The sequence below is a fragment of the Dendropsophus ebraccatus genome, chromosome 1 (assembly GCF_027789765.1).
Source record: "Dendropsophus ebraccatus isolate aDenEbr1 chromosome 1, aDenEbr1.pat, whole genome shotgun sequence".
NCBI classification, from domain to species: domain Eukaryota; kingdom Metazoa; phylum Chordata; class Amphibia; order Anura; family Hylidae; genus Dendropsophus; species Dendropsophus ebraccatus.
In genome coordinates, this window is record NC_091454.1 from 46,252,029 (window position 1) to 46,268,049 (window position 16,021).

The window sequence follows — 16,021 nt, forward strand, 5'->3', positions numbered from 1 at the left end:
ATTTCTCAACCTGTATCCCAGCCTCCACCATTCTCTGTAGTTGCAGTTCTGGTACAGTATCTGCAAGCCTAACGCGACCAGTGTCAGCCCGTGGCACTACAAGCTCCAGCCCATCCTCCCCACGGTCTCCCCACATTTAGCCCCGCTCACAACACCACCATTGCCCTGCCCCTTTGACTTCATCTGTGCATAGGCCCCACCCCCTCAGCATCCATTGGAAGGGCTGGCTTAAAGGTCTAGCCCCCCCCCCCCCCCCCAATCCGGCAATGACGTCACGGAGGGGCTACGGTGGCGATATGGGCAGGGCTAAGTGGCTCTGCACCTGCGAAGCCCCGCCTAGGTACCAGAATATATATAATGTGTGTGTGTGTGTGTAGAGAAGTCATAATGCTAAAAGGGGGTGACAGTGTTACTTTAATGACTGTCCTGTCCCACAAGGGGACATCAGATCACTAACATAATACACTGCACTAGTCCTTTAACTCTAACAGGCATAGTACTCTGTGTACTCAGGCATCCATGGCAAGCACAGGAGATTGTGTCACCTGGAAACCAATAGGTAAGGACTGTGCAACATACTCTTTACATGTCGCTGTCAGTATAAGACCGCTTTATGTAAAAGATTAATCTACCAGTCAGATGTAAGAAATTAACATATTTTTGTTAGCCATGGCATTTATGGCAGTTCTATTAGTCCCACTAGGGGACCTAAAACTTTTAATGCCTTAGGGTACTATTACACGGAACGATAATCTGCCCGATTCAACTGATCATCGCTTCGTGTAATAAATACAATGATCAGCCGATGACCATGATCATCGGCTGATCGTTGATATAGGTTTGAAGGCCGCCGACCGTGCATCGCCACATGTAACAGCGCTGTGCGGCCGGTGGCTGACGATATACATTACCATTATCCAGGCTGCAGGGCTCCTCCCCTTCCCCCCCCCCCCCCCCAATTAAAAATGCTCTAAGGTACATCTTAAAGGAGAAGTCCAACGATTAAAAAAATAATAATTTCAAACTGCAGGGGGGAACATAATAAATAGAGATGAGCGAACCTCAAGCATGCTCAAGTCCATCCGAACCCGATCATTTGGCATTTGATTAGTGGTGGCTGCTGAAGTTGGATAAATCTCTTAAGGTTGTCTGGAAAACATGGATACAGCCAATGACTATATCCATGTTTTCCAAATAGCCTTAGGGCTTTATCCAACTTCAGCAGCCACCGCTAATCAAATGCCAAACGATCGGGTTCGGATGGACTCGAGCATGCTCCAGGTTCGCTCATCTCTAATAATAAACAATCACTACTCGCCTCTCCCTGTACCTGTGCAGTGCTGGATTGCTGCTACAAGGCCCCTGCCGGACTTCAGGATCTCTTTCACAGCCAATGTCATGACCCGGTTGAGGGACTGCGCGCTCGTCTAGTCAGTGACTGGGATGGGACACTGCTGTAGTCACTGATTAGCTGAACAGGCAGACCATCAGCTGGGTCAGCATCGTCCCCCTAAGTCAGGATGTCATCGGGGGGGTGGAATGCCTGGAGGTAAGCAATGATTGTTATTTTCCCCACTGCCCCAATTTTGTAATATCTTCAGACTTCTCATTTAACTAAGCAAGGTGTACAGCCTGGTCTCTGGATGTTAATTCATCCAAATTAAGCTAGTTATTCATGACATAACAGTTTGGACTGGATAGTGCAAAGGAGTTGCTGTGGCACCCCGATCTCTTTAGTAGTATATGTTGAATCATTACATGTGTCACTTGATTTTTCTCTTTTACAGATGACTAATGGAACATCATCTGTGATTGTATCCAGAAAGCGCACATCTGATGGAAATTATGAGAAAGAGAAGGACATGTGTATAAAATATTTTGATCAGTGGTCTGAATCAGATCAGGTTGAATTTGTTGAACATCTTATTTCTCGAATGTGTCACTACCAGCATGGACATATTAATTCTTACTTGAAGCCCATGTTACAACGAGACTTCATTACAGCGTTACCAGGTAAATAGAGATGTACCGTGATATGTTCCACAATAATATGGATCACAAATACTGAGAAATGGCAGTTATATTTTAATTGCAAATTTGGAAATGGTCTCAGCTGGAGATAGATATTTTTTATTTATTTATTTTTCTTATAGAAGGGCAGACTAGATAGACCAGGTGGTACTCTTCTGCTGACAATCTTCTATGTTTCTAACACGGCACTACATGAGAATTCAGCCAATGGGGCACTACAAGAGAATTCATGTAGAAGACGGGCAATTGCCTATTGTCCGCTCTGTTGGTTGAGTTAAAAACACTGTATTTGAATTGTCTTGGAGTCTTCTGCGTCGTCCAAAATAGGGGAAGTATTAAATTGTGAAATATGCCATTAGCTTGTGATATTACATTGATTAAAAATATGAAAGTAAGAGAAGTCTGGGAACCTGTCTTGTGCATTACCTATGTAGACAGAAGCACTGCACTTCTAAAAAATTGTATGCTTGTGTAAGAATTTTATTCAGATGAGAAAAAGGTGTCACAATCCAACCAGATCAAGATACAAGAAAGTATGCAACAAGGTAATACTACTGGCGACGTTTCGGTCGTGCTTCCGACCTTCCTCAGGCCAATGTAGCCATACTGTAGACCAAGTGTAATGCGAGAGAGATCTGGATCCACTGAACTATCCAGGGATTAAGTCCAATTTTCTCCAACTTCTCTATCGGCTCTTTATGGGGAACTGTATCAAAAGCTTTGCTGAAGTCCAGATAGTGATATCCACAGCACCACCTTCATCCAGCACTTTTGTATCCTCATCTGAATAAAATTCTTTCACGAGCATACAATTTTTTGGAAGTGCAGTGCTTCTGTCTACATATACTATGGGATTTAGGAATCCTTCTGCACTGGCACCCAACAGTGTTATTTAAAGGGCGGTGTGGACTGTTGCGGTTATATAATTGTCTTGTGCAATACCAACCATCCTGCGTGAATTGTTAATGAATTATATTTGATGGAATGATTGGTTTATTATGACAGTGGCACATTGCTTGGTTAGGTCATGTACGTGCCTACAGCCCACTGCAGCTTGAGTTGAATCGTTAAAATCAATCTTGTTGAGCTACAAAAAGTCACCTTCCCTCCAAATAGAGAACATGATTGTTAAGCTGACTGTTATTAAGGATGTTTAGGCATCTTTGGGCATTTAGGCATCTTTGGGCATTCAGTGTTTTGTTTTGTTTTTTTTATGCTGTATTGCTGAGGCTCCACAGAAAATAACACCCAACCCATACTCTCCTACCACGCCAGTGGTCCTCCTTTGACCTCTCCTGGTCCTCTGCTAAAAGCTCTGGCCTCTCCTTTTGAGACGGACTCTTCTTGACAGTGACAGCTTTCTTAGCCAATCACTGACTACTGTGTTGTCCCACTTCAGTTAGTAATTGGCTGAGCAGGCACATATATATATATATATATATATATATATATATATATATATATATATATATATACACACACACTGAGGAAAAAAAGTATTTAGTCAGTCACCAATAGTGCAAGTTGTCCCACTTAAAAAGATGAGAGGCGTCTGTAATTTAAATCATATGTAGACCTCAACTATGAGAGACAAAATGAGAAAACAAATCCCGAAAATCAGTCTGATTTTGTAAGAATTTATTTGCAAATTATGGTGGAAAATAAGTATTTGGTCACCTACAAACAATCAAGATTTCTGGCTCACAGACCTGTAACTTCTTTTTAGGGTACAAACCCACTTGACGTATTTACTGCGTGAATCAGTCTTAAAAATAAGCAGGCAAAACGCAGGTTGGCTTTATACGATTGTTCTGCATTAAAATACGCAATTGCGTATTTTTGAAGCGTGAAGCTACATGCGTTTTTCGCACAGGTTGTTAACAACTGATGCTTTGCTAACAACAAGCTTCACGCTTCAAAAATACACAATTGCGTATTTTAATGCAGAACAATCGTATAGAGCCAACCTGCGTTTTGCCTGCTTATTTTTAAGACTGATTCACGCAGCAAATACGTCAAGTGGGTTTGTACCCTAAAGAGTCTCCTCTTTCCTCCACTCATTACCTGTAGTAATGGCACCTGTTTAAACTTATCAGTATAAAAAGACACCTGTGCACACCCTCAGACTCCAAACTCTACTATGGTGAAGACCAAAGAGCTGTCAAAGGACACCAGAAACTAAATTGTAGCCCTGCACCAGGCTGGGAAGACTGAATCTGCAATAGGCAACCAGCTTGGAGTGAAGAAATCTACTGTTGGAGCAATAATTAGAAAATGGAAGACATACAAGACCACTGATAATCTCCCTCGATCTGGGGCTTCACGCAAAATCTCACCCCGTGGGGTCAGAATGATCACAAGAACGGTGAGCAAAAATCCCACAACCACGCGGGGGGACCTAGTCAATGAACTGCAGAGAGCTGGGACCAATGTAACAAAGCCTACCATCTGTAACACACTATGCCGCCAGGGACTCAGATCCTGCAGTGCCAGATGTGTCCCACTGCTTAAGCCAGTACATGTCCGGGCCCGTCTGAAGTTTGCTAGAGAGCATTTGGATGATCCAGAAGAGTATTGGGAGAATGTCCTATGGTCTGATGAAACCAAAGTGGAACTGTTTGGTAGAAACTCAAGGGAGGAAAAAGAATACTGAGTTGCATCCATCAAACACCATACCTACTGTAAAGCATGGGGGTGGAAACATCATGCTTTGGGGCTGTTTCCTCTGCAAAGGGGCCAGGACGACTGATCTGGGTACATGAAAGAATGAATGGGGCCATGTATCGTGAGATTTTGAGTGCAAACCTCCTTCCATCAGCAAGGGCATTGAAGATAAAACGTGGCTGGGTCTTTCAACATGACAATGATCCAAAGCACACCGCCAGGGCAACGAAAGAGTGGCATCGTAAGAAGCATTTCAAGGTCCTGGAGTGGCCTAGGCAGATATATAGATATATATATCTATTATATATGTGTGTGTGTGTATTATTATTTTGATGATCGCATCATGTCTGGACCCGGGGTCTGCCTGTCTCCTGGGGCCGGTATTTGGTGTGAAATCAACTTTCATTCCAGCGACATGGTGGGTGTCAATGAGGCGGGGCCTAGGGCATTTGTGCCCTAGTCCTGCAGTGCCTTTCCCCCTGCCTCTCTTCTTTTCTGGCTTGCCACTGGACTTGATCTTGAGCACGGCAAAGATAAAGATCCAGTCCAGAGCTTCCAAAAAACGAAGAGGGGCACAGGTTTGATTTAATGCTGTACAGATAACTTTACAGAAGTCTCCTCCTTTCTGAGCCATGTATACCATGCGTATAGCACCCCTGGGCACGGCAGAGCTATAGTATCCTCCTAGGTTTTAGAGAGCTAATGTGCAGCAAACAGTAGATGCTTTTCTCCAGAAATAATTAGAAAAAATAATGGGCGTAGGAGGAGGGGATGTTGCACACAATTCATCAGCTTGAATAACCAGCTGACACATTAAATGCTAGCCACCGATCAGCTATATGCTACTTATTTTACAACTCCAGCAGCTTCAAGTGTGTACATATAAGCATCTGTTTTGCTGCCGCCTCCAGTGCAGCTGGTGAAGGGGAGAGTTTGGGTGGCCTTGGGGTGCCCTACACTGTTGCCAGGGCTGCTCTGGAGCAGGATTCAACAAACAACTTTTATTTTTTTTCATATTAGCTGGCTCTGTAGATCCACAAATGTATAATTTATGGAGGTACTGGTGAAACAAATGGCCTACCTGTAAAATGAGCCCTCTGGAAGAGGGACACACACACAAAAGGCAGAACATATACTATATGGACAAACTTTGCGACTCCGACAAGTATACCTATAGAATCCTTTAGGACACCCTGTTCAAAATTCCTAGGCAAACATGGAGTAGTTCTGCCATTTGCAGGTATAATGGCTTCTTGTCTTCTGGGAAGACTTTTTACAAGATTTTGTACTGTGTGTGAGGGGATTTTTGCCAGTCTATACTGAGATCATACACTAATTCATGTTGCCTGGCTCACAGTCTCTGTTCTAATTATTCCCAAAGGTGTTGGATGGGGAAATTGAAAATGATGGGTACATACTATTGAGCCCCACAAAATGAACCTATATGTTCAGAAAGTAGGTTGGATATAGTGACTCATTGACTATGTCCGTCTAATAGGGGAATCTGTCAGCTGTAATTCACATTCAGAACTGCTGATGCATGCTACACATAGCAGCCAACCCTCACTGTCTATAGAATGGGCTCAGCACCTGATCCTGCTCAATTCACCCGGCTTATGTGTATAGTCGTATGGCGGACATGAAGGGTTTAAAGGGAATCTATCAGCTGCAGTGCAAAGTGCTGACACTGGAGATACATGTTACCTTCAGTATATCCATCTGTGCTTCCAGAGTGTAGAAAATGCTTTTATTCTATGTATGAAGAGTCATTGAGTCTTTCCCAAGCTCCTGAGGTGCAGCAAGCTGTAACACCACCTCACTCCCCCTTCCATACCTCACCCTGCTTGGAACTCAGGTGTCAGTGAGCAGGGAGGGGGTGAGAGGAGACAGTCCAGCTTACAGCAGATCAGAAGTTTGAAACAGCCTCTTTGACTCCTTGTACCAGGGAATAAAAGCATTTGTCTGCATCCTGGACGCAAAGACAGATATGACAGATACCATGTGTCTCCCTGAGTTACAGCTGACAATTTCTTTTTGGTATGATGAGAGTACATTGCAGTATATGCCGACATATGTTGCGGCGTAGACACAGGTTATATCCATATATTTATATGTTTTGATGAGAATTTACTAGATCTGAGATCTGGTTTGTTTTTGAGTTTTTAATGGTCCTTAAATTGTTAAATCGTTTTAACGTTTCTTATTGGTCCTCCTCATTTGTAGAACAAGGCTTGGAGCATATTGCAGAAAACATACTGTCCTACTTGGATGCCCGATCACTGTGTGCAGCAGAACTTGTATGTAAAGAATGGCAGAGAGTGATTTCAGAAGGCATGCTTTGGAAAAAACTTATTGAGAGAATGGTCCGTACTGATCCATTGTGGAAGGGTTTATCTGAAAGGAGAGGATGGTAAGTATGGAGACCTTCAACATTCAGTTCAAAACGTTGGTCCTGGTAGTAAGAACTGATTTTTGTTTTCCAGGGATCAATATCTTTTTAAAAACAGACCTACTGATGGCCCACCAAATTCCTTCTACCGATCACTTTATCCCAAAATTATTGAAGATATTGAGGTAATCAACCTTTATGTTCAAATTTCTTTTTTTACCATCATTGAGGTGGTCATAGTTTTCAGTACTTTCTTACATTGCGTATAGTAAAGCACTGCACATGGTCTTCAAGATCTAAGGACACGTGTTTCCTGGTATAAATGCTTGCATTTTTTGTTCCCCTTTGTTGTGGATCCCATCTCAGACATTTATTTAATGTCTATAATAGGGGTACCCTTTGCATTCAATATTCTAATACATTGTATACGTGCATATATATAACACACTGAAACACACACACACTCTGCTTCCAAACAGCAGCCTGGGGGAAATTATAGAGCAGCCTACTCAAGTAATGGGAAATCTAATACTTACAGTAAGCTTTTGTGTGCTTTTTTTCTCTACTCTTCAGAGACTTTTTTTTCTGATAAGATACATAGTTTATTTGCTTGTGCTATTGACATACACAGTTTATTGAAATGGTAGTGCCTGTTTAAGTACATTGTAGTTGATCAGCTTTGCAAAGAGTATTGTATAGCTGTACTTCTTGCTGTCTAAGTCACATTGACCCATAGCTTTTGTTTCACTTGCATCACCATTACCATTAGAGATGCGGAGGAGCTTTTTGTGATTGATGTTTCATCCTGTGTCTGCTAAAATTAAACATTCTCGCCATTTATTTATTTTAGACAATAGAAGCAAACTGGAGATGTGGAAGGCATAATCTGCAGAGAATTCAGTGCCGCTCTGAAAACAGTAAAGGAGTTTACTGCCTTCAGTATGACGATGACAAGATCATCAGTGGACTGCGGGATAACTCCATTAAAGTATGTTTAAATTGAATGTCTCATTAAAATAGGTCTAAACTGATGCATTATGTGAAATGAAACACATTGTATAGTAGTTTGAGAGCTGTGGGGGATGCTGGTTTTGGCAGAGTTGTGTATGTATGGGTAAGTAGTATGTCATGTAGAGTGTTTGCACAATCATAAAACACAAAAATGGGAATCGCATGACATGAGAAATCTTAAATGGGATGAAGTGCTGAGCCGAGAGCTTAAAGGGGTTATTCAGCGCTACAAAAACATGGCCGCTTTTCTCCGCTCTCACCTCTAGTAAGGGTGGGGTTTGCAAACCCCACCCAATCTGGAGACAAGAGTGGTGCAAAAGGGGCCAGGTTTTTGGAGCACTGGGTAACCCCTTTAACTACTCAATGCAGAAGATAGATTCAGTGGTCTAAACCTGACACTGAGCAATCATGATCTGTTAACCTCCTGTTTAACCCTGGACCACCAAAGTTGGTGACATTGACCCCTCCACTGCCTTAGACTTTCAGGGAATGTGGACTTTATGAAATGTTTTTTTAAATAATCAAACTTTAAAATGTTTTATACAGATATGGGACAAAACAACCTTGGAGTGTCTAAAAATCCTAACAGGACATACAGGATCTGTCCTTTGTTTACAGTACGATGAAAGAGTCATAGTTACTGGTTCTTCAGATTCCACTGTCAGGTATGATCTGCTATTGTCATTCCATTTTTAGAAGTATAGAATAATATACGTAACAAGCAAAATGTGTAATTAAAAATACAGTGGATATAAAAGACTACACACCCCTGTTAAAATGCCAGGTTTTTGTCATACAAACAAATCGGACAAAGAAGATCGTTTCATTTCAAGTGTGAACAACCCTTTATAATTGTGTTACAGTTTTGAAGCATGTTTGCAAGGAAGAATGGAGAAAGATTTCGAGGTCTAGATGTGCCATGCTGATAGACTCCTACCCACAAAATATCAGTACTGTCTTAAACTCAAAGTATTAGTCTAAGGGTGTGCAGATTGATGCATCCACATTATTTAGGTTTATTTTTTCACCCTAAAAGATTTCAGCACGCTTTTTATTAGAATTGCACAGGTTATAGGAGATCTGTTTTGGATGAGAAAATTTCTGTCTGTGCACACATTGTGAGCATAGACCGCTAATTTTCCTTAGACTTTAATGTAGCACATTATCAGTTAAGGAAAAACTACATTTTTCCCCCCCTCATTTTACTGGTGTATTTAACTTTTTATTATGTGTGAACCCATCATAAAGGTGGAATTTTTTTTTAAGAACATGACAAATTTTGTAGATTTTCTATATCCACGGTAATTCGTTAACTTTTCTCCTAATTTCCTCTTTTATTGCTTAGCCCTTTTCCCCTAGCATGAAGGGCAATTCAAAGAGTAGGATAAGCTGTCCAGAAGCACTTATGAACCATTACAGTGTGTAGTTCATGCTAGGGAAGTAGGGCTGAGCAATGCTAATAATCTGCCATGTGATTGAGAAGTCCATTTAAGCCCTGGTCCATAAGAAGCAGACACTGCCTATTATGCGCATCTGTTTCATTAAACACTGGCAATGAGCAGTAGCCTCGGTGGGTTTACTAGCTGATATCACACTAACTGTATTATGTGCTGCCCAGTTCTCACTGGCATCCTCTTCACCAGTTCAGTGCCAGCTTCCTTGCAGGTCACAAAGTGTTTGGTAGTGAGTGGTGACCTTCAGATAGAAGGGCGCAGACATTAACAGTGACCACTGCAGAGTGATGGTGAAAAAGCCTCAGTGCTAACAGTGTAGAGTGTGGGTTACAGGGGATGTTAGACATTTGCCATAGTGGTCATAAGGTGTTTAATGGGTTGCTTATAAACCTGTAGCAAACTGCCTATGTTTTACATTTAGTTTTACACAGCAGTTAATATAGTACAGTAAAATGGATGTGTGCATTTCTCTGTGTAGTTTCCCAATAAAAAAGGACCAGTCTTGTCCCAACAGTACCAGAAATGATCACATAAAAAGTACCAGCATAAATTATCCTTTGGTTAGAGGGGAACTATCAGTAGGTTATATGAATCTAACCTGCTGATGGCTTCCTAGTAGGAAGGTGGTGCTGAAGATGAAGGTATGTCTGTTACCTTCATCCTCTGCATTGTTCCTGTACTGTTAGCTCTGCTTGGTAAGCACTGCGGGTGGGGCTACCATCCTCAGCACCGATCTGGCCGACCCCACCATTGATGTTTCCTAAACAGGGCAGGCTGTCGGAGGGCATAACCCTGGCCAGCCGCCCCCAGTGGTCCTATCTGCTTAGCGGGCAGAGGGTTTAACAGCTAACAGCATGGGAACGGCACAGAGGATGAAGATAATAGACATACCTTCATCCTCACACACCTCCCCCACAGGTTAGCTTCATCTATAAATAAAAATGTCAGACTATTACCTCTCTGTGCTGCCATATTAGAACCAGTAATAAAGCAGCACGATGAGCATATTAGAGCAAATAATGCTGCCAAAATAATATTGTAATATTTATAGGCTACTTTAATACTCAAGCTTATTATAGCACCAGTAATAACAGCATCCCAGCCACTTACCCATAGTAATATAGCAACACAACGATGGTATATATGACTGTTGCCTTTTTTATAGGAGGAGCTATGTTAATTTGAATTCATAAGAAATAATACATGTAGAAATTGTTCAAAAGGTTAAAAAATTATGATGTTTGTAATCTACAGAAAAAAAGCATGGCTAAAACCATTGAAGGTTGTCACCCACTACTGTTTGCAGTGTTGTATGTATGCTCATTGGCAGTGTTTAGCTTGCTGCATACAAATTGTTTGTAAGATAAAATAGCAGAGGTTGCAGAATAGTTACTATTTATTAGGCTTTAACTGTTTTTTTGTGATGTTTCCAACTTTTGCTGTAACAATAGGATTGTTCTTTTGCAGAGTTTGGGATGTCAATAGTGGAGAGGTGCTAAACACGCTCATTCATCACAATGAAGCAGTCCTTCACCTTCGATTCTGCAACGGCTTAATGGTTACCTGTTCTAAGGACCGTTCCATTGCAGTGTGGGATATGGCATCTCCCACAGATATCACACTGCGGCGTGTTCTGGTTGGTCACCGTGCAGCAGTTAATGTTGTGGACTTTGACGACAAATATATTGTTTCAGCTTCTGGTGATAGGACAATTAAGGTGAGTGAAATATGCTTTGGAAACTTCAGAGAGTTGTCTGTGTGTATGCAGCATGGAGCTGCTCACATGTCACATTTTAGTTGACAAAACCAATCAGGACTAATAATTTTGTAGATTTTACATTCATGAAAATCAGTGTCAGTTCTCAAACTGTTCAAAAGTTTATTTGAATCTAGCTATTAGACTAATGCAGCCTTAGGGTATGTTCACACTGAGCAAAATCTGTGGAATTCCGCAGCGGATCTCCAACATCCCACCTGTTTCAGTCCCGCCTCTTGTCAGTGTTACAGTGTCTCTATGGAAGGGCTCATGTGCCTCCACTTCCGTCACTCTCCGCTCAAAGAATTGACATGTTTTCCAGGCAACTACCAGTAATATTGCACATTTGGGTTCGCTCCTCTTTAGCCATATCTGACGAGCATATTCATTAAAGCGACTCTGTACCCACAATCTGACACCCCCCCCCCCCCCCCCAAACCTCTTGTACCTTCAGATAGCTGCTTTTAATCCAAGACCTGTCCTGTGGTCCGTTCGGCAGGGGATGCAGTTATTGTCCTAAAAACAACTTTTAAGCCTGCAGCGCTGTGTCTAACGGCCGGGGCTTACATTTGTATATGCATTAGGCTGGCACCACCTCTCCGTCCTTCCTCCCCACCCTCCTCATCAATAGGAATGCTCGAGGCAGATTGCTTCCTATTCCCCACCTGTGTGCATAATGAACATGGGCTGGATCGTTAATACACCTGTGCGAAGCTCAAACAGCAGTAAATGTTCCTAGATCATTCCTAATAATGAGGAGGGTGGGAAGAAAGGACGGAGAGGTGGTGCCAGCCTAATGCATATACAAATGTCAGCCCCGGCCGTTAGACACAGCGCTGCCGGATTAAAAGTTGTTTTTAGGAGAATAACTTAATCATCTGCTAAACGGACCCCAGGACAAGTCTTGGATTAAAAGCCGCTATCTGAAGGTACAAGTGGTTTGGGGGGACAGATTGTGGGTACAGAGTCACTTTAACCTGATCACTAAGACTGGGCTGATGTAATCAGAAGTGTAATATGTTGTTGCTGCTCTACTCTAACTAGGGCTGTGGAGTCAGGGTCTGAGTCGGAGCTAGCTTTGGCTTGAGTCTGAGTTGGAAAAAAATGTACCGAATCCAGCTTTAAAAAAAAAAAAATCCTTTAAAAAATGTACAATTACGTTTTGATATGAATTTTTACAAGTTTTGCTCATATATATTTTTTATATATATATATATATATATATATATATATATATATATATATATATATATATATATATATATATATATATTTATTATGAGCAACATTCTGATAGGACACTGGCCCTCTTGCAAAAGGGTGGTCATGGAAAGGTTGTCACTATTTGGCAGTTTGTTTCTAAGCTGGAGGAGTCCATTGTGTGTGTGGGGGGGGGGGGGGGGGGGAATATCTGTGCTGTTCTCTTCCTGGATGCTGGATGTCGGTATATGAGCAGCAGTGTAATATGAAGATATCCTGTGTAGTATAGAGGCGTAGAAGACGTAAGTAGTATAGCTGTAACCTCTCTCCTCAGTGTGGTGTTTTCTCTCTGGAAGAAGATTGTGTGTTTTTCCTCAGTGCTCTATGGCTGCAGCTGTGTGTGCGTGCCATGTCTGCTATTTCTTAGGATCTTGTGGTCTTTATAGGTGAAATGTATAGAGTTTTTGCTCCTGCTTTAATTGAAAGATGCTTAGTGGATTTTGTAGGTAATTTTAATTGTTTTATGTGTTTTTTTTTATGCTTCTAAGTTTGCTGTGCCTCTAAAGAAAGAGGGTTAAGTGTGATATTTGCTTTACTTTAGAGTCTTACCACTTCTGTATTTTTTAGGTTTGGAGCACTAGTACTTGTGAGTTTGTTCGCACTCTAAATGGGCACAAACGGGGCATTGCTTGTCTACAGTATCGGGATCGTTTAGTTGTAAGTGGCTCTTCGGACAACACAATCAGGTAAATTGCATTAAACTGTGTTTTGTTTTGTTTTGTTTTTTTGTTATTACATTAACCCTTTGAGGACCAGGCCCAAAATGACCCAGTGGACCGCGCAAATTTTGATCTTAGTGTTTCCGTTTTTCCCTCCTCCCCTTCTAAGAGCTCCAGCACTCTCAGTTTTTTATCTACAAGGCCATGTAAGGGCTTATTTGTTACAGGAATAGTTGTACTTTGTAATGGCCTCATTCATTTTACCATAACATGTATGATGGAATTCCAATTATTAAATACAATTATTCTATAGGTCAGCCCGAACACAACTATATGCAGGTTACACAGATTCTCTAATGTTATATATTTTTTTTAAACGAAATCCTTTTTTTTGGCAATTAATTATAAATAAAATGGGACTATTGTGACGCTTATAACTGTTTTATTTTTTCACCTACGGGGCTGTATGGGGTGTCATTTTTTCCGCCATGATCTCTAGTTTTTATTAATACCATATTTGTGAAGATCGGGCGTTTTGATCACTTTTTATTATTTTATATATATATATATATATATATATATATATATATATATATATATATATATATATATATATATATATATATTTATATATATATATAATGTAACATAAAATCTGTAATCCGTGCACTTTTTTCCCTCTTTTCGTGTACGCCGTTTACCGTTCGCAATTACGCTTGTTATATTTTAATCGGACAATTACGCACGCTACGGTATATTATGTGTTTATTTGTTTATTTTTATATGTTTTATTTATATAATGGGAAAGGGGGGTGATTGGGGGAGGGGCTTTGGGGTTGTGTGTTAGTGTTTATAACTTTTTTTTTTTTTTTTTACACATTTGAAGTCCCTTTGGGGGACTTTTACATCCATTTTACATCCATTTTTACACTGATCATTGCTATGCCATAGGCATAGCATTGATCAGTGTTATCGGCGATCTGCTCATTGAGCCAGCCTGTGCAGGCTTAGTGCAGCAGATCGCCGATCGGACCGCACGGAGGCAGATGAGAGACCTCCGGCAGTCCGTTTTACCGATCGGGACCCCCGCAGTCACACTGCGGGGGTCCCGATTGGTAAGTGACAGGGGACTCCCCCTGTCACACTTAAACGCCGCGATCGCGGCGTTTAACGAGTTAATGACACGCGGCAGCGCGATCGCTGCAGCGTGTCATTACTGGTGAGGTCCCGGCTGCTGATTGCAGCTGGCCCCCACCTGCTATGAATCGCGCTCCGCTCCGGAGCAAGCTTCATAGCGGGAGAAACACCCAGGGCGTACAGTTACGCCCCAGGTCGTCTGGGGACAGACTTCCATGGCGTAACTATACGCCCTGGGTCGTCTAAGGGTTAAGAGAATCTCTTACTGGTTTGGACGTTGCGCGATCTTCAAAATGAATGTCTTGCCGCGCTTGCTATATCTTTTTCAAGCCCTTCCAGTTGCGGTCCCCCTATCCTACTTCCGGCAACTGTCTACATTCCTCACTAAATTTATTTGGGCACACAAGCAACCTCGTCTCGCTAAATCAATCTTATACCGTCCGAAAGCAAAAGGTGGTCTGGCTCTTCCCAATCTTTATCAATACTATGTAGCTGCGCACCTTATTCGGGTACTCGATTGGCATCGCCACGCCCCCACTAAATTGTGGGTTGGCCTGGAAATGACGATTTCCCCAATCCCACTATTGGCAGCTCCGTGGATCCCAGCCTCTGCGCGTTTTGCCAGCTCTCATCCCACTATTGTTTCCACACTGAAGATGTCATAAGCACCTTTCCACTGGCTTCCTGGCCCCTCCCCCCTCCCCCCTGTTTCCCATTTTGGGCAACCCTGCCTTTCCGATCAGCTTGGAGGACTCGGTCTTCCGAACCTGGTTGCGAGCTGGCTCCTTCCGAGCCACTACTTTCCTTCATGGCTCGGCATGGCGATCCCTTACTGACCTACGAGACCTCTTGGACCCAGCTCCCTTAGGGTTCTGGAGGGCACTGCAACAACCATTTCCTCTGCTCGCTACCGAACCCTTCTGGTTTCGCTCGCCCCTCCACACACTTTGAAACCCTCTGCTTGGGTCGACAGGTCGACAGGGTTCTTACCGGTACCCACTCCAGTTCCATCTCTTCGCGCCTCCAAGAGGCAGACTACAAACTACTCTCCCGGTGGTATCGGGTTCCCACTCTACTCCACCGGTTGTTCCCGGACGTTCCGCCACTGTGCTGGAGAAACTGCGGCGAGGAAGGCACTCTCGTACACACCTTCTGGAGTTGCCCCGTACTGGTACCTTTCTGGAAGGAGGTGTGGCGTATCTCCTCTACTTTCGCAGATCGCAAGCTCCCCTTTTCCCCGGCGCTTTTTCTCTTGCATATTGCGGACATCCCTCTCAAATCCTACCGACGCTCTGTCCTCCGACACCTGATTAACGCTGCACGAGCCTGTATCCCGGCCCTTTGGCGCCGTCCTGATCCTCCCAGTATAGCAATGTGGATTCGTAAAGTTGAGGACACCAAACATATGGAAGACCTTACAGCTCAGCTGCACGGACATAACGCAAAGTTTTTTCGGACGTGGTTCTACTGGGACCAATTCACCGAGACGGATGAGTACCGGACCCTTCTGGCTCAGTGAAGAGCGGCCCTACCTGTCCTCCCCCCCCCCCCCCCCCCCACCCTCTCCCTCTTATTCTTTCTTCTTTCTCTCCCTTCCTTAACTTTGCCTACTACTCTAGTGGTCCCCTTTTTGGTCCCCGCCTGGGTAGTTGTGTGCCCC

General features: G+C 42.8%; 1 protein-coding gene across 2 annotated transcripts in view; it reads left to right on the forward strand.

Annotated features, from left to right (window-relative positions):
- The window catches only part of FBXW11 (F-box and WD repeat domain containing 11), a 44,602-nt gene that overhangs the window by 17,541 nt on the left and 11,040 nt on the right, over positions 1-16,021 (forward strand). For both annotated transcript variants that reach the window (XM_069970315.1, XM_069970324.1), the window contains 7 exons: positions 1,788-2,013; positions 6,919-7,105; positions 7,179-7,269; positions 7,935-8,072; positions 8,642-8,760; positions 11,017-11,266; positions 13,133-13,251. In XM_069970315.1, the coding sequence (XP_069826416.1) occupies positions 1,788-2,013; positions 6,919-7,105; positions 7,179-7,269; positions 7,935-8,072; positions 8,642-8,760; positions 11,017-11,266; positions 13,133-13,251 (1,130 nt within the window). The remainder of the gene's footprint in view (positions 1-1,787; positions 2,014-6,918; positions 7,106-7,178; positions 7,270-7,934; positions 8,073-8,641; positions 8,761-11,016; positions 11,267-13,132; positions 13,252-16,021) is intronic.